Here is a 19896-nt window from a genome sequence, read left to right on the forward strand (position 1 = left end):
TTCAGCTAGTAAATTAGAAATGCATTAATACCTGCGCGTCATTGTTAGTTTTCCTTTGAAATCAGCTGACTTTCAACCACTATGATTCATTCTTTATCTCGGTGTTCTGTCTCACATTTTTAACTTTTTTCTGTCCTTGCAATTATTCCGCACTTCCGATTTCATTCTCACGTTAACTATTCGCAGATATCCTAGGAGTTGCATCACTGATATAACCGTAATTCTGATTGAGGTGTAAGAATTAGACCTGTCCAGGGGACCAATTAAGAATAACACGGGGAGTGACTTTGTCGACGACGGGCGTCAGGTGCACGAAACAGACATGTCCAACGCTTGCTTTGTCATTGCAGCAAACAGCAGTCGCGTTCTGACGTGTGAAATACACCCAAGAAGTTCACCGTCGTTGATGTTACACTCAAAACAGCTACTTCGCTCTAACATTAAGAGTGCTGATAATGAGAATTTCAGTGTTTCAAAGTGCAGGCTCTGACTGATGACCTCAGATGTTAAGTCCCATACTGCTCAGAGCCATTTGAACCATTTTTTGAAGGGTAGAGCCACGGGTCATAACACAGCTGAAATGTAACGTCCACTGTTCAAAGTGCCGTCAATGCGAACAACAGGTGACCGAGACGTGTAACCAATGGCACCCCATACCGTCACGCCGGGTGATACGCCAGTATGGCGATGACGAATACACGCTTCCAATGTGCGTTCACCGCGATGTCGTCAAACACGGATGCGACCACCATGATGCTGTAAACATCCGAAAAAATGACGCTTTGCCATTCATCCACCCAGGTTCGTCGTTGAGTACACGATCGCAGGCGCTCCTGTCTGTGATGCAGCGTCAAGGGTAACAGCAGCCATCGTCTCCGAGCTGATAGTCCATGCTGCTGCAAACGTCGTCGAACTGTTCGTGCAGATGGTTGTCTTGCAAACGTCCCAATCTGTTGACTCAGAGACCGAGACGTATCTGCACGATCCGTTACAGCCATGCGGGTAACATGCCTGGCATCTCGACTGCTAGTGATACGAGGCCGTCGGGATTCAGCACAGCGTTCCGTATTACCACCCTGAACCCACCGATTCCAAATTCTGCTAACAGTCATTCGATCTCCACCAACGCGAGCAGCAATGTCGCGATACGATAAACCGCAATCGCGACAGGCTACAATCCGACCTTTATCAAAGTCGGAAACGTGATGGTACGCATTTCGCCTCCTTACACGAGGCACCACAACAACGTTTCACCAGGCAACGCCGGTCAACTGCTGTTTGTGTATGAGAAATCGGTTGTAAACTTTCCTCATGTCAGCACGTTGTAGGTGTCGCCACCGGTGCCGACCTAGTGTGAATGTTCTGAAAAGGAAATGATTTGCATAGCACAGCATCTTCTTCCTGTCCGTTATGTGGTGTCACCGCCAGACACCACACTTGCTAGGTGGTAGCTTTTAAATCGGCCGCGGTCCGCTAGTATACGTCGGACCCGCGTGTCGCCACTGTCAGTAATTGCAGACCGAGCGCCGCCACACGGCAGGTCTAGTCTAGAGAGACTCCCTAGCACTCAGCCCAGTTGTACAGCCGACGTTGCTAGCCATGGTTCACTGGCAACTACGATCTCATTTGCCGAGACGATAGTTAGCATAGCCTTCAGCTACATTTACTACGACCTAGCAAGGCGCCATTACCAGTATAGATATTGAGACTCTATTAATGTATCATCAAGAGCGATGTTCTACAAATGATGGATTTAAGTTAAGTATTCCAGAAGCTACGTACTTTTCTTTATAGCATCCATTACGTATCCTGTTTCAGACCTCACGCCAGCCTGCGTGAGCTTATAGCGTGCATTTCGGTCTCCTCAAACAAAACAGTGTTGGCACTTCTGCCGACACTTCACGTTAAATTCCGCGTCTGTAGCACGTCATCTTCGTGTTGTAGCAATCTTAATGGCCAGTTGTGTAGAGCCGCAACTTGAGTTTTTCGAGGGGACAGTTGAAGCCTTATGACTACCCCAGGTGTTCAGGTGTTGCGGTGTCAGGCCCCGTGTGTTCCGCCAACGGCGCGTACCGCCAGATTGGAGCCCTGCTTCCCCGGCAGCGGCGCGCCGCGCTGCGCTGGCCTCGCGGTGTGACCCCCGGCCGGGTGCCCACGCGCCCTCAAGTTCCTCCATCGTCCCTTCTGGCAGTGGCGTCAGCGCCCAGAGGCGCCGCAGCAATTAATTACGTCCGCGGCCAAGGTCGCGCCTTTTCCTTTTTATTTCTACGGCGGCCCACTGCTCGGACGGGCATTCTCCTTCATTGCCGATAATGGAGCTGAATTAGGACGTGGCGAATTTGTCTCATCGCTGGTAATTACTGCGCCGTCTGACTTCTGTGCCTGCGCGCTCCCCCTCTCCCCCCCCCCCCAATCCTTCCAACCCCTTCCTCATTTCTCGTCTCCCACTCCGCTCTGAACCGTAGCTCTGCATGCATGGCGGTCCAGTCCACTTCAAAACGCTTAAGGGGCTCCGGAAAGGCTAAAAAATCATGAAAAGTTCAATTTTTACTTTTTTGCGTTTTCTGAATCTGCAGACTATATTACCTTTTAATAGATATATAATTTATTCAATTCCGAAGACTACAACTATTTTTAAATTTTTTTTTGAAATGTGTTCTACATGGGCGTGACCCACTGTGGCGCTGTTAAACTGCTGTCAAATGGTGTTATTATTAACGTCCGTGTTCATCAGGTACATTTTAGTGATGTGAGATAAAGTATGTGTTGTGGCTAACCTGTGATGGTTCAATATATATCGCTGGTCTGATTGTCGATTGTTTCATGTTTATTTACTCTGTCGTTATCTCGAAAATATTCGTAATTAATTCTGTTTCTTGAGTCTCTGTTTTGTTGAAGTATAATAATGAGTAAAAGTAAAGTTATTAGAAATCCTCTGAAGGCTTTTAAGAAAAGGAGAAATGTTGGAAAGCCAAAGGTATGTGTTATTACTGTAAATAATAACATTCTAACACGGTACGAGCGATGCTTGCTTTAGACAAGGAACGCCTTCGGGCTGCAGACAGGGCTCTAAAGAGTCTAGAAATACGAGCAAGAGTAAACAGGAGGAGGAACAAGAGGAAGCTGGAGGAGGAGTTTGCAGAGGATGAAGATAATCCATACTATGGACCTGGAATGCACTAAAAAGTTAATCGAATCTTTGTCGCTCGATTCCCAAAACTTTTATTTTCTCATACTAATTACATGTTTTCTAAGGATCTTCCAAACATATTTGTTTCAAACTTTCAGTAAATTTTACACAGTACCTTCTGCATAATTTAACACAGCCTTTTTCCAAAAAACTGTATATTTTTGAATATATAAATAAAAAATTGCAAAAAAATGTTGTGAATTTTCATTACAATTGAAAAAAAAATCATCTTTAATAAATGAACTAAAATTTTGTAAAATTCCTGTGTTAAGTTGTAGCCCATATTCCAATAAATAATCTGTAAAAAGTTCAACTTCCTACCTCAAATACTTTGTGAGGAAAGATGTAATTTATAAGCGTTATTTTAACATTGCAAGTATAGGGCGTTCCGGAGCCCCTTAACTTACTTATTCTGAAGAAAAGAGAGAGAGTGAGTATGGCGGGGAAGGCCGGAGAGGGGGGGGGGGGGGGAAGGGTGAGAATGCGCGGGCAGGTTTTTGCGACAGAAAGGTGTGGCATATACGAATGACATCTACCTGCTCGGTTCCGTACGTCAGTCTACTACACAGATGACGCCGAGTGTGGCTTTTAGGCTGTTATAGTCCCGCACGTGGAAGGGAAATGCCAATCTGAATTCCCGTTTCCACCTCAACACTTCCCCCCGAGACTCGCGAATGGTAAAATGCATTTGGAAGTGGCTAAAGTAACTCTTTTTCGACGTGGCTTGCGAGCCCTCAAAAACAACCACGCGATACGTGCCCATCAACTCTGTCTGCGGCTTTTGCGCTCTCCATGGGCAGTTGTCAGCTGCACCGGGCACGTCAGCCATACAAGCGTTTGCTTCACAATTCTCACTTGTAGGCCCGTGTAACCGATGGGGATACAGGCAGTCACTGCTTGAGTAAAACATTTTGAGAAGTTTATACTCTACATGCATGGAGAATCCGTATCACTCCAATACAATTTCGGAGTGTGACAGTAGGCTTTCCGGGCGTAAACTATTGATGAAGGTTTCTCGGGTCTGCAGCCGGATGGTAGCGTTGATATCACGCGACGTTTCGGGAAGTGTCATACTACCCATCTTCTGGCGAAGTCAGAAGATGGGTAGTAGTATCTTCGCCAGAAGATGGGTAGTATGACACTTCCCGAAACGTCGCGAGATATTAACGCTACCGCCCGGCTGAAGACGAGAGAAACCTTCATCAACAACTTCGGAGATTTTTGAGGGATATTATTTTGGTAATAGCGAACCTGACAAATCTTCGCAATTGCTAAATATGTATGGGAATTGGATATATGTACTAATCTTCTTCTCCCTCCTCTCTTTGTCCACCTCCTTCTCCTCCTCGTCCTCTCTTTATTCATATCCACATCCTCCCCCTCTCTTCGTCCATCACATCCTCACCCCTCTCTCAATCTCCTACTCACCATCTCTCATATCCTCCTTCCGCCCTCTACGTACATTCCACCCCCCCACCCCCTTCTCTGTTCATCTACTCCTCTCCCTCTCTCTGATCACGAACCTTGTTCATCGTTATCGTAAGATCAGATTCCGTAGTAATTTTCTACTCATAAGCCGGTGAGTCATAAGCACAACTTTTCTGTTTTCTGTCAAACTGAGAGCAAGAAAACAAAATAGCACAGTGTTATGTATACAGTTTTCGTGTGAAGATATACAGGGTGGGCCAAATAAGAGTCACCCGGACGAGTGGATACGATTGGACGTGAACGTATGCATATAACCACACCCCCTCGACTGGCACGCCACCTGTACGCTCGCCACCTGATCCACACCGCTTCGGTGCGTAGTGTGGGCTGTGTCGGTGTGAGTGGAGCAGTGCAAAGAGAACAATGGTACTCACAGCGGAGCAGCAGGTGGAAACTTACGTCACAACAAAATCGTGGAAGCAGTGTGGTCAGTTGTTTGCTGAGAAGTTTAATGGTGTGAAACCGCCAGCGAAGGGTGTCATGCAACGCTTACAAGGGAACCTCCCCATCGCACCCCCCTCAGATTTAGTTGTAAGTTGGCACAGTGGATAGGCCTTGAAAAACTGAACACAGATCAATCGAGAAAACAGGAAGAAGTTGTGTAGAACTATGAAAAAATAAGCAAAATATACAAACTGAGTAGTCCATGCGCTAGATAGGCAACATTAAGGACAATCTCAGCTGAGGAGCGCTGTGGTCTCGTGGTTAGAGTGAGCAGCTGCGGAACGAGAGGTCCTTGGTTCAAGTTTTCTCTCTAGTGAAAATTTTAATTTCTTTATTTTCGCAAACTTATGGTCTGTCCGTTCGTTCATTGACGTCTCTGTTCACTGTAATAAGTTTAGTGTCTGTGTTTTGCGACCGCACCGCAAAACCGTACGATTAGTAGACGAAAGGACGTGCCTCTCCAACGGGGAACCGAAAACATTTGATCGAAAGGTCATAGGTCAACCGATTCCCCCACAGGAAAACACGTCTGATATATTCTATACAACACTGGTGACTGCATGTGCTTCACATGACAGGAATATGTTGTCGACCCACCTAACTTGTACACTTGGCGAATGGGTAAAAAGATTCTTCTACCTTGCCCGATTTAGGTTTTCTTGTGGATGCGATAATCACTCGCAAAAAAGTGATGAAAACATAAGAGTTTGTCACATAAACTGCAACAAATGAATGCAACAGTTTCACAGTCGCACAGTTTTCCCTGTGCTCTGTCAAAACATATGTTTTTAACGTTATCAAATTTTTCCACGTGTAGAAAAAAAAATGTCTTGCATTACTTATTGAACTGCCCTCGTACATAAATTCCACAGAAAGCTTACATATCTGACACGCCATCGACGTTTGAACTAGAATTCAAGAACCACTGCAAGTTGTACGCGGCGGCTGACCGTGTACCACGACGGTTCCCCAGGCGCTGAGGGCGCCCCTCGAAGCTCATGCGTTGGAGGTCGGCCACGGCAGAGAAACAGCCAAAAACGCCATCGATATGGAAGCACTTGAGATTACGATGGTTGGAAAGCAGCCGCGGTAGCTTAGACGCCGACCGGCGCTTGTTTTGCTGATGCGGACCCGTTCGCAGCCGTGGCATCCCCTGTCGGCTCCAGCTAGCCCGCTAGGTCCTCGCAGCTCTGTCCATCCAGATCGCGGCAGGTGGCCCGGTTGTGGGGGAGGGGGGGGGAGGGGGGGGGAGGGGGAGGCGTCGCCTTTCTCAACGACGCCGGCGCCCGCGGTCGAGGCGGACGCCGAGTATTTAAAACTCATTAGCGCCGGTCCGAAATAGCCGCCGCCTCGGCGACTGCTCTGCTGGACTGACCTAGACGGTACGCCAGACGCCGGACGGTGGCCACGCGGTATAGGGCTGGCGCCACCGCCGCCAGCTTCGGTTTCGACACGCGCCCTGTCGCAAGCGGCGTCGCGACGCTTATAGGACGCACCAGTTCTAGGAATCACTCTGTCACTGGGTTGAGAAAGACGCGCTAGGAAGGTATCACGTGAACTGTAGCGATTCCATATTCTGTTAACAGTCATTGGATCTCGACCTACGCGATCAGCAATGTCGCGATACGATAAACCGCAATCGCGATAGGCTACAATCCGACCTTTATCAAAGTCGGAAACGTGATGGTACGCATTTCTCCTCCTTACACGAGGCATCACAACAACGTTCCAACAGGCAACGCCGGTCAACTGCTGTTTGTGTATGAGAAATCGGTTGGAAACTTTCTTCATATCAGCACGTTGTAGGTGTCGCCACCGGTGCCAACCTCGTGCGAATGCTCTGAAAAGCTAATCATTTGCATATCACAGCATCTTCTTCCTGTCGATTAAATTTCGCGTCTGTAGCACGTCGTCTTCGTGGTGTAGCTATTTTAATGGCCAGTAGTGTACTTTTTCCCGGCCGAAAATACACTTTTTCCGTGCTACGTGACAGTAAGTTTTCTGTAGATTTTCTCTCAGACCTGTAAAACGTATCATTCCTTTGAATGGCTAACGTTTTATACACTGGCGTAGAACTTCCCGGCACTTATGGATGTGCATCAAAATACAAGCTGTATGTTTTCGTATTACCAAAATATAAATCCGAATTCTCCAAACACAGCACGTTAGTTTCCGGAGCTTTGAAATCGAGATTGCGATGCCCTTTTGTAAGCCAATCGTATCTTGTGCCTCGTGATCTCCGCCAGCAGATGACAGCAGATATTCGTAGCATAGGCCATGTGTTGTAGTCAGCCAACAGTAAGATGACTGTCAAGTAGCTTGAACACAGAAAGAGAAAAATTAATGGTTTACGTTGATATACGTGGTGTAGCTACAAGAAAAGCTAAGCTTTCACACGTAATATTGGTCTCGAAGATTAATATCTTATAAGAGAAGCTAGTCTTTCACATGTGATATTGATATTTTTTGCGTGTGTTATAGTATAAGATACGTCACACAAATGTGCCAGTAAATTTAAAATAACGACATAAATTTCTGGTCGTCTGGCCTCGAAATTGTTCAAAGTGGCTGGTTCCCAAAGTGTTAAGTTTTGAACGAGAGCCAAACGCTCTGTGATTTAATGAATTCATCCCACATTCTCACATGTAACGTAATTCATCTTGCGTAAAAGGAAGTTTACTTTGAAAGTAACGCTTCTCAAGCCACCATTCGCAATACTTTCCAGAAACTGTTACAAAGATGTCCGTTTTAGCAGCAGGCATTATTGCGCGTGCGCAGCTGCGATAATATAGGAAGCCCGCATGTTCGTATGAATAAAGCATTAAGAGAACTTACATTGCGCCATAAAAGAAGCAGGACATCAGAGGATACTCTAAGAGCATCGGAATTTCGTAAACCATATTAAAATGCATAATTCGGCTTGAAATGCACATTTGTTTGCCCACATTCACAATGAAGTACGCCCCACCTGACATTAAACTTTCCATTGTGGTTTCTGGGATGTAAATTTTCTTGAAGTGCTAGTACTGTACAATCTCATGTTTGTTTCTTCATTATAGCATAATGCCATACATGGCAAAAGGTGAAAACGTGCACTTGAAATTTAGCGAACAATTGGAACTAGCCAGTACTGTGGTGTGAAACACTTTCGTTTCAAATAAACTAAACAGCCTTAGCAGAAAAAAACTTCGTTGTTCTACTAGGTGATAAATGCTTGACTGCCAAAAATGTGGAAATAACATAAAATCAGAAAACTGAAACTAATAATACACTCCTGGAAATTGAAATAAGAACACCGTGAATTCATTGTCCAGGAAGGGGAAACTTTATTGACACATTCCTGGGGTCAGATACATCACATGATCACACTGACAGAACCACAGGCACATAGACACAGGCAACAGAGCATGCACAATGTCGGCACTAGTACAGTGTATATCCACCTTTCGCAGCAATGCAGGCTGCTATTCTCCCATGGAGACGATCGTAGAGATGCTGGATGTAGTCCTGTAGAACGGCTTGCCATGCCATTTCCACCTGGCGCCTCAGTTGGACCAGCGTTCGTGCTGGACGTGCAGACCGCGTGAGACGACGCTTCATCCAGTCCCAAACATGCTCAATGGGGGACAGATCCGGAGATCTTGCTGGCCAGGGTAGTTGACTTACACCTTCTAGAGCACGTTGGGTGGCACGGGATACATGCGGACGTGCATTGTCCTGTTGGAACAGCAAGTTCCCTTGCCGGTCTAGGAATGGTAGAACGATGGGTTCGATGACGGTTTGGATGTACCGTGCACTATTCAGTGTCCCCTCGACGATCACCAGTGGTGTACGGCCAGTGTAGGAGATCGCTCCCCACACCATGATGCCGGGTGTTGGCCCTGTGTGCCTCGGTCGTATGCAGTCCTGATTGTGGCGCTCACCTGCACGGCGCCAAACACGCATACGACCATCATTGGCACCAAGGCAGAAGCGACTCTCATCGCTGAAGACGACACGTCTCCATTCGTCCCTCCATTCACGCCTGTCGCGACACAACTGGAGGCGGGCTGCACGATGTTGGGGCGTGAGCGGAAGACGGCCTAACGGTGTGCGGGACCGTAGCCCAGCTTCATGGAGACGGTTGCGAATGGTCCTCGCCGATACCCCAGGAGCAACAGTGTCCCTAATTTGCTGGGGAAGTGGCGGTGCGGTCCCCTACGGCACTGCGTAGGATCCTACGGTCTTGGCGTGCATCCGTGCGTCTCTGCGGTCCGGTCCCAGGTCGACGGGCACGTGCACCTTCCGCCGACCACTGGCGACAACATCGATGTACTGTGGAGACCTCACGCCCCACGTGTTGAGCAATTCGGCGGTACGTCCACCCGGCCTCCCGCATGCCCACTATACGCCCTCGCTCAAAGTCCGTCAACTGCACATACGGTTCACGTCCACGCTGTCGCGGCATGCTACCAGTGTTAAAGACTGCGATGGAGCTCCGTATGCCACGGCAAACTGGCTGACACTGACTGCGGCGGTGCACAAATGCTGCGCAGCTAGCGCCATTCGACGGCCTACACCGCGGTTCCTGGTGTGTCCGCTGTGCCGTGCGTGTGATCATTGCTTGTACAGCCCTCTCGCATTGTCCGGAGCAAGTATGGTGGGTCTGACACACCGGTGTCAATGTGTTCTTTTTTCCATTTCCAGGAGTGTATATTGTTGCATTCAGTAATTATGTGAATGTATTTTAGTTCACTTGACAGCTCCCGGCCACTGAAATCCGTATTGTTTACATTTGGCGTGGGAGCTGAAAACGAAGAGGAAACAGACAAATCACTTAACGTGAACACGGGTCACGTCGAGACTAACCCCCCCCCCTCCCCTCTGCCTACTACAATTCAGGCAACTCTGCGCATGCGCGAATCTGGCAGCTAGGGCGCGCGAGAAAATTTTTTCTCTTTAGCATCCGGCTGCTTGTTGCTACTGCCGATACGGGTAACAGCCACACTTGAAGCAGCCGGAAGCGGGAGAAGGCTGCTCATAGGCGACTCAACTGCGCATGCGCATGATCCCGCTGGCAACTGCACAAACAAACCTAATGTAGACAGTTGTGACGTCATGTAAATGCAAAGCAGTTTATTGTTACGAAGTATGCATAGTCTTCGCCCTACGGCCTTTGACACATTTTTGCTGTTAGCAGACGGTTGTGCTTGCGCTGTGTTTTGTTGTTGTAAATGGTGCATTTCCTTTGTAACTAAAGTTTAATTTTTTTTCTCTCACTTAGTGGGTTTTATTGCTGTAGTTTTATTCTACAGTAGCAGGATATAGTAACATTCTTTGCCAGAGTATCAGCTCTTACCAGTCAAAACCACAAAAATTTAACTGAAAACTAAAATAATGAATTCCTGAATTTCCGGAATTCCGAAAAATTCCCGGATTTTTCCCGGTTTTCTCCCGGATGAAAGAATTCCCGGGTTTTTCCCGGGTTTCTCGTTTGTCCCGGGCCGTATACACCCTGACTTAGGACTGTCCTAAATGATAAGGGGGGGTAGGACGTCAAACTGGCCGACTTGGAGCAGGAGAGGCACCACAGGACATTTTAATTTCCACTGTCTATACTTTTACAAATAAATTCATAAAACTTTGTCAGCATGACCAGGAAGGATCCAGGATTCACACTCACAGCAGTGGAAGTTAAAAAACGTAACAAAATAATTTTTTTTCACATGCGAAATTTCATCATTTTTTCACTTACTGTTGGCTGCATTTGTTGCTATAGCTACACTTTTCTTCAGAAGTAAGAGACATTCCTCGATGAATGTTGCATAGCATACAAACTATACTTGGAGGTGTATGAAACTCTAGAATTTTCCAAATCTATTAAAAACTGTGGTAAAAATGGAGATAATTAACTATAAAATTTGAGTTTTTGTAAACATGAAGTTTAAAGTGTAGCAGCTCATTCATTTTTTCATAAATTTAATAAATTCTAAAGTTTGATCTACCTGTATGGCTTGTATGCTGTGCAAAATTCATCGAAGAATTTCTCGTACTTACGAAGAAAAGTGTACCTATGGTAACAAACGCAGCCAATAGTAAGTGAAAAAAAATATGAAACTTCGCATGTAAAAAGATTTATTTTGTTAATGTTTTCGATCTTCCACTGCCATTAGTGTGAATCCTGAATCCTTCTTGATCACGCTGACAAAGCGTAAAACTATGGGCAGTGGAAGTCAAAATGTCCTGTGGTGCCTCTTAGCTCCAAGTCCGCCCGTTTGACGCCCTACCCCCCTTAAGACAAGACAGCAGTGTTTGTGGAACAGCCTCAACACAACTGGACGTTATTAATTTTGTTTGTAGAAAGGTTGTGAGATGGATTTAAATTAAAATGAAGTTGTGCTTATTTCGAACCACTGAACTCCTAAAACAAAACTTACGTAAACGTATACAACGCCTCCATTGACTAACAAGTGTACTTCGTCAAATACGAAGCGTTACAGCCGCTGCAGAGAGAAGTTCTTAGCTCGCAGCAAAGTGCCTAAATAAATAAATGTGGCACACGACCTGCTGTCACGCATTGTATAACAGCACTTAATTACGGCCGGATCCGAAAGGCCTTATTTTCGGAGGGAAAATAAACGCTGTTCCCGCTTGCTTAATCAGCGCTGCCAAGTCAGCGGGGAGGGACATCTCGTCCCCAGAGACGAATGACCCGCGGCCCAAATGATTCGTGAAAGCGAAGAGCGATCGACTTGGGTGGTCGGCCAGATAGCTGTCTTCTGTTTGGAGGTGCGGTAAGAGGGCACCAGGTGTCGTGCTGTTTACTTCGACCGCAAGGTCAACAGTTATTTACGAATGCGAGGAAAATTTTTAGAAGACCTTCCTGCTTATTAAAACGGCATGACTCAGAGCTTTTCCACCAACAATGTAGGTAGACGGCGAGAATAACAGTCCCCGTGCCAAGACGCCATGAAAATAGAGTCGCCCCTGAGACGTAAGTGACACAGTCTCATTTTCACATTGGGGTAGCTTCAGAAAAGTCAACTTATGCCATACTTAGATTCTTCTTTTCATAGAAGTATTGTGTCATCAGAGGGTTTCTGGAGAGCAGAATGTGTTTAGTTCGTTGTTGATGCTTTGCAATTGAAAACAGTCGCCTGATGAACGGTAGGTGTCTCTTAGTTGACCAGCACCTCTTCGGCTACACTGGATTTTTTAAGCCTCGTACTTGAATGCTGATTCCTGCGACAGGCTTACAGCCGAGTGTTTCTGCGACTCATTACTAAATGAATTAGTTTGCATTACGTCAACTCCTTCCTGTCGACAATGTACGAGGGTTGGAACATTAATAGTGGCAACTATTTATTTACAGCTTGTACAAAATAGCTACGTGTTTCAAAGTTTTACTGACCCTCAAAGCAGTCACCAGCATTGTGACAGTTTGAGTGGCGCGGTCTATTGCCCGACGAATTTGTGGCAGTTCTGAAGCGAATGCTGTGTAGAGTTTCCTTCAGTTTAGAAATCGGGTTGAATTCACGGGGGCTTAAGTCAGGGGAGTGCAGTAGGTGGTATAGCACTTAGCAGCCGCATCAGTCAAACAAATCAGTGACAGCTTGCACTGCACGTGGTTGAGCATTGTCCTGCAAAATGATGGTCAGGTCCTTCAAAAGTGTCATCACTTGTGTCTCTAAGCTGGTCGTAGGTTGTGTTCCAAAAATGAACAGCATAGAGAAAGAAGTGGTGACACTTCATGCAGGATGTGAACATAATTTAACAGGACAGTGTGTGGATGCAAGCTGTTACTGATTTGTTTGACTGATGGGGCTGCGAAGTGCTATACCACCCACTGCACTCCCCTGACTTAAGCCCTCGTGAGTTCAACTAGATTTCTAAACTGAAGGAAACACTTCACGGCATTCACTTCAGAACCTCTACAAATTCGTCAGGCAATAGACCGCGCCGCTTTAACTGTCAACACAACTGGCACAGCTAAGAGTATCCTATACGACTTCCACATCGCTGGCAACGGGTTATACTCAACGCTGGTCACCACTTTCAGGGTTAATAAAACTTTGAAACACGTATCTACTTTTTTGCGAGCTATACATAAATAAATAGTTGCCACTATTAAAGTTTCAACCCTCGTATTAAATATACCAGGTGTACCGGTATGAAATGAGCGTCTTTTTGTGAAAATGAAACACTAATTTTGAATTGAAAAGTAAAACATTTTATTCAAAGTAATGACCATTGCTTTCTATACATTTTGATCACCTTTCTAGCAATTTGTGGAAACCACGCTAATAGAAATGTTCGTCTTTTGAAGCAAACCAATAAGACTCCCAATTTTCGACTGCTTCGTACGGATCGAAGTGTTCCTCAGCCAACGCGTGTCCCATTGATGAAAACAAATGCTAGTCGGAAGGGGCCAAGTCTGGTGAATACGGCGGGTGGGGTAGCAGCTCCCAGCCAAGTGTTCTGATTGTATCCTGAACCAGTTTTGCTTTGTGTGCAGGTGCATTGTCGTGTAAAAAAATTACTTTGCCATGCCTTATGGCCCTTTCCGGTCTCTTTTCGATCAATGAATAGTTAAAATTGATCATTTGTTGTCTGTAGCGATTAGTATTCACAGTTTCACCGGGTTTTAGAAGCTCATGATACACCACACCTTTATGATCCCACCAAACACAGAGCATTGTCTTCTTGACTAATCGGTCTGGTTTTGCAGTCGACGTTGATGGTTGTCCTGGATTAACCCATGATTTTTCCCGTTTAGGATTCTTAAAATAAATCAATTTTTCATCGCCAGTAACAATTCGATGCAAAACTTATTTTCTTTCATGTCTTTTAAGCAAAATTTGACAAATGGTTTTTGAGTTTTCCATCTGTCTTTCATTCAATTCATGTGGCACCCATTTTCCACAATTTTGGATCTTTCCCATAGCTTTCAAACGGTCCGAAATTGTTTGTTGTGGAACATTTAGCATTGCTGCCATTTGCTTCTGACTCAAAGTATCATCTTCATCCAATATTGCTTGCAATTCGGCGTCTTCGAACTTTTTTGGTGGTCTTCCACGTTCTTCATTTCTTACATCAAAATTATTATTTCTGAACCGTTGAAACCATCTTTTTGCATGTTGCATGTTGCAATGAAAACATATGATGATGTTTGTTCCATGACTTGATGTATACTAAATATCTTTGACAGATGTCATACCAACCAAACAAACAAAATATTAAGGCTCGTTCACAACAAATGTTCCCTAGCGACACATTTGTATCTTAACGCTCATTTCATACCGGTACACCTGGTACACGGTAAATATCACATGAAATTAATTAACCCTTCAAAACACTGTCACAGTAGTTTAACGGATATCTATCAAAAGAATGTCAGTTTGTCACGGCTGCGCGGGGTAGCCGAGCGGTTTAGCCGGCACGGTAGCTCAGCGTGTTCGGTAAGAGCCCTAGCCGCCCTCTGTAATAAAAAAAACCGAGTTAATGGAACGACGATGAACTTGAACAATTGTCATGGGACGTCACCACGAACAAACAAAACGAACAATCACGAACAAAAACGAGATTAAAAAAATAAAAATAAAAGCGGTTTAAGGCGCCTTGTCACGGTCCGAGCCGCTTCACCCGTCGGAGGTTCGAGTCCTCCCTCGGGCATGGGTGTGTGTGTCGTCTTTAGCGTTCGTTAGTTTAAGTCAGATTTATTAGTGTATAAGCTTAGGGACCGAATGGCCTCAGTAGTTTGGTCCCATAACACCTTACCACAAATTTCCAAATCTTTCAATTTGGTACAACTTATAGTTTTTATGCACCTTGCATCTGCTGCCCGTGTGGGTAAAGCAGAATGTTACAGAACACCGCCTTTTTTTAAATCCAAATACCAATGAACAGGCAGTAGGCAAAGAGATTTCAGCTGAGTGGAAGAATTTCGGAGGAAGTTTCCGGTTTCCTGTGCCGGCGTTCTCCTGATAATCGAGGGAAACCCTACGAAACGGTTTTCGCAATAGGAGGTCCGGACTTATTTCAGTATGTTTCTGGAACTATATAACTCACTGTCCAGAAAAACAATTAAAAACGCCGCTCGTGTGTGTGTGTGTGTGTGTGTGTGTGTGTGTGTGTGTGTGTGTGTTGTGTTTGTAACTGGTGTAATAATTTTTTAATTAATTTATCAGGAATTAAGGTGTAAATCTTGGCGCAAGAAAAGACAATCTGTTGCTGGGATTTGGCATTCGGTTTTGCAAAATCTGTTGCACTAAAACTGTCTCAGCATGCAATGGGCACTATAAAAACAGAGAGTAGTGCGACCTCTGTAACTTGGGTGTAGTGTGCACGATTGAGAGCGTAGACCAGACAAGAAAATCCGGAATAAACGGCACAAATGAAACGAATGACTGAAAATGGTATAAAATACTATGCAATGTTACTTCAAAACCCGTTCCTGCGTTTACGAGGGACTTTTGCTGTCTCCGCCAAGTAAACAGTTATCTCTTAATTTCCTGTACTATATGTGTTACTTTCCCCAGCAAAATAAATTAGAAAGTCAGTATTCAACCGCAATTATTAATTCCTTCTGTGCGTTGGTCTGATTCACGTGTTACCGTGTACAACCTGGGAAGGGGACACAAAATTAAAGGTTACAAGAGGAAATGGACAGTTCTTTCCCATTAGCCAACACGAGATGGTCTCTTAGGTCTATATCTAACAATAGTAGGGTGAGTATCAGCAAGACTCAGACACTAAAAGAACTCTTATAGTACTTTATTCTTTGTTGTGCATGTGGCACTAATGAGTTTCTTTTGTTTTTCAACCGGGGAAAGATATGAGCTTCAAAAAACACAGTTTCTGAACGAGTCGATGATAGCACAGAAAAAACAGGGCGCAGGCTAATACAAGGACAAGCAACCAAAATGTAGACTTTGACTGTAACCTTTGTTATCCAATATTTGTTCTGTACTTAAATGGCTGAATGATTTACGAGAAAAAGATATGACGCTAAATCAGTGACGTAACCAGGATATGGCAGCTGAGGGTGCGAGCTGTAGGTGAGCCATTTCCACGAGGAACACTTTTGTCACGACTGTGACAAAGAATGAAAACGAGTGAAAGGAGTAGAGGGAGAGGAAGAAGAAGGAGGAGGAGGAGGAGGAGGAGGAGGAGGAGGAGGAGAAGAAGAAGAAGATGATGATGTTGAAGATGATAACGATGACGACGACGGTAATAAAGGGACTGTTTTAGAGGACACTAAAAAGGAGAAAGGAAGGGAGGAATGTATAAAAGGAACCATGAGCACATTGGGATTCAACTGTTTTGAACAACATTCCATAAATCACCTTCCCTGGTACGGAAGCGATTGTTACTTGTTTTCGGCTACTAGATGGATAGCATTTTCAAGTACCGTCTGAAAAAAAAGCTGCACACATATTCAGTCGGATCTCGATAAGATTTCAAAGAGCTGTAAAGATTGTCAACTCTCTTTAACTGTTTAGAAACGTAAAACCGTTCTCTTCAAAAAACGAGAAAGCGTACTACCGTATGACTGAAACAACAGTGAGTCACAGCTAGAATCGATCAACTCATACAAACACACGAGGCAATCAATTTGTTCGGGATGAAACAGAACGATCACATAGTCTCTGGCGAAGGCAGAGTGGGTGACAGACTTCGGTTCACTGGTAGATTAGTGGGGAAATGCAATCTGTCTCCAGAAGAGACCCACCCTAGAATATTGCTCAACTCTGTGGGACCCGTGCCAAATAGGACTAAAAGGGGGCACTGAACGGAAACAATGGTCACGGACTTTTTTGACGCTTGGGAGAGAGTGAGAACTAACCCGAGAAAGCCTACTTAGAAAGACTCCAGAATCAACATTAAGTGCTGAATAAAGGAATATACCACAACCTACTACGTATTCGTCCGATAGGGATCGCCACGACAAGATTTGATTAAGGCGTTTAAACAATTGTTCTTCCGACGCTCGATACGCGAATGGAAAGGGAAGAGACCTAATAATTAGCACAATGGAACGTACCCTCTGCAGTGCACTTCAGTATGGTCTGTAGAGTGCAGCCACGCGGGATTAGCCGAGCGGTCTCAGGCGCTGCAGTCATGGACTGTGCGGCTGGTCCCGGCGGCGGTTCGGGTCCTCCCTCGGGCATGGGTGTGTGTGTTTGTCCTTAGGATAATTTAGGTTAAGTAGTGTGCAAGCTTAGGGACTGATGACCTTAGCAGTTAAGTCCCATAAGATTTCACACACATTTGAACATTTTTTTTTTTTTTTGAAGAGTGTAGATGGAAATATTGATGTACAGTAGATGTGCCATTTGAGCTAAGGCAAGGACAGTGTCAAGTGTATATCTTGCGTTTATTTGTTACGGCTTTATACTCATCGAGAATGAAACAGTGAAAATGGAAGTTCTGCGACTTTGGACCGTGTGTTGCTAGATATTCTAACTGCACAACAGAAAAAAAAATGGACGTGAACATTTTAAATGGTTCAAATGTCTCTGAGCACTATGGGACTTAACTGCTGAGGACATCAGTCCCCTAGAAGTTAGAACTACTTAAACTTAACTAACCTAAGGACATCACACACATCGATGCCCGAGGCAGGATTCGAACCTGCGACCGTAGCGGTCGCGTGGTTCCGGACTATAGCAAGTAGAACCGCTCGGCCACCCCGGCCGCTCGGGCATGGATGTGTGTGATGTCCTTAGGTTAGTTAGGTTTAAGTAGTTCTCAGTTCTAGGGGACTGATGACCTGAGAAGTTGTCCCATAGTGCTCAGAGCCATTTGAACCATCCCGGCCGGCGTCAACATTTTACTTCATAATCAAGTTGTGCTGTCTAAACAACGGGGAGGTTTAAACAAAACAAAGTAAATAGAGAGATAAACGAAAGGGATTATGGGAGGGGGGGGGGGGTTAAGCCACTGCACTTAATGTTTCATCACGCTATTCATTTATTTCATCTGTGTGGTTCAGTCTTAAAATTCCGCGAGTATAGGTTCCTATAAGAGCCAACAAATATCTCGATTTCTCCTGTGTATATACGTCACGTGAAAGTGAAGTGAGACAGATTCGAGTTCACAGGAGGCCTACCATTCGCGACCGGAAGGCGGGGGCACAGTTACGAACGCATACAAAGTACCCTCCGCCACACATCGTGAGATGGCTTCCGGAGTATAGGCGTAAATATATCGGAACAATCAACACGAAAATGTTACGTGTAGCGAGAGTACCCTCTGCCACACATCGTGATATTGCTTCCCGAGTATAAGCGTAAATATATCGGAACAATCAACACGAAAATGTTACGTGTAGCGAGAGCGCCCTCCGCCACACATCGTGAGATTGCTTCCGGAGTATAGGCGTAAATATATCGGAACAATCAACACGAAAATGTTATGTGTAGCGAGAGCACCCTCTGCCACACATCGTGAGATTGCTTCCCGAGTATAAGCGTAAATATATCGGAACAATCAACAGGAAAATGTTACGTGTAGCGAGAGCACCCTCTGCCACACATCGTGAGATTGCTTCCGGAGTATAGGCGTAAATATATCGGAACAATCAACACGAAAATGTTACGTGTAGCGAGAGCACCCTCTGCCACACATCGTGAGATTGCTTCCGGAGTATAAGCGTAAATATATCGGAACAATCAACACGAAAATGTTACGTGTAGCGAGAGCACCCTCTGCCACACATCGTGAGATTGCTTCCCGAGTATAAGCGTAAATATATCTGAAAAATCAACACGAAAATGTTACGTGTAGCGAGAGCACCCTCTGCGACATATCGTGAGATTGCTTCCGGAGTATAAGCGTAAATATATCGGAACAATCAACACGAAAATGTTACGTGTAGCGAGAGCAGACGTCGCAAAAACTTGTGGGAAATACCGGAAATCAAACTGTTGTTAGCGGATACAGCGGATGACGGTGGTAACCAGTTCGGGTGCACGAGCCGTCAGTAGTTCTCTACACACACCTGTCAGACGCCGCCTTGCTCCTGCTCGTCGACACTTGCGACTCTACAGCGACGGGCCGCGTCCGGACGTGCGGCGGCGATCTCTTTCAGCGGCGGCGGCGGCGTCGCCTCCGGGAATCGTTCGGTCGGTGCGATCCCGGCGGCGGAGCACGTGCGACTGTCAGCCGGGACTGAAATACACGGCCGCGCGACAGAAATAGAGGCCGGGGCCGAGCAGCGCCGCGCCAGCCGGGGCAGAACGGCCGGATGCGACACGGGGCGACACGCGCAGGCGCGGGGGCGGCGGGGGCGGTGGGGGTGGCACGCCGGCCCAGTAGCCGCACTCTCCCCAAAGAGCGGCTCCGGCGTGGGGCGACACGGCGGGCTTCCGGATCCGCTGCCCCACGACTGAACACCTCCAGATTCCGCGGGCGGCGCCTTCCTTTGTTAATCTCTACCTCGGTCGCCGCCGCGTACGCTACCGGAACCACCTCCGTACATCCATCTTCTGACAGATCATAGGACGACAGATGGTACTGTACACAGGGTGGTCCGCTGATAGTGACCGGGCCAAATATCTCACGAAATAAGCATCTCTAACGTCGATCACTTGTAGAATTTTGGAACACGTATTATGTTCGAACATAACGACTTTTCTGCTAACTAGAAATCCACTCTGTAGGAATCAGCATGGGTTTCGAAAAAGACGATCGTGTTAAACCCAACACGCACTATTCGTCCACGAGACTCACAGGGCCATAGACACGGGTTCCCACGTAGATGCCGTGTTTCTTGACTTCCGCAAGGCGTTCGA

The 19896-nt window shown here is 45.9% G+C and overlaps 1 protein-coding gene across 1 annotated transcript in view; it reads right to left on the reverse strand.

Moving 5' to 3' along the window:
* LOC126088489 (uncharacterized) overlaps nt 1–19896 on the reverse strand; it is a 72025-nt gene that overhangs the window by 38229 nt on the left and 13900 nt on the right. Inside the window, exons 2-3 of the mRNA XM_049906629.1 lie at nt 19329–19479; nt 19143–19273 (exon numbers count right to left, since the gene is read on the reverse strand). Of these exons, the coding sequence (XP_049762586.1) occupies nt 19143–19273; nt 19329–19479 (282 nt within the window). The remainder of the gene's footprint in view (nt 1–19142; nt 19274–19328; nt 19480–19896) is intronic.

The sequence above is a fragment of the Schistocerca cancellata genome, chromosome 6, assembly GCF_023864275.1.
Source record: "Schistocerca cancellata isolate TAMUIC-IGC-003103 chromosome 6, iqSchCanc2.1, whole genome shotgun sequence".
Classification (NCBI taxonomy): domain Eukaryota; kingdom Metazoa; phylum Arthropoda; class Insecta; order Orthoptera; family Acrididae; genus Schistocerca; species Schistocerca cancellata.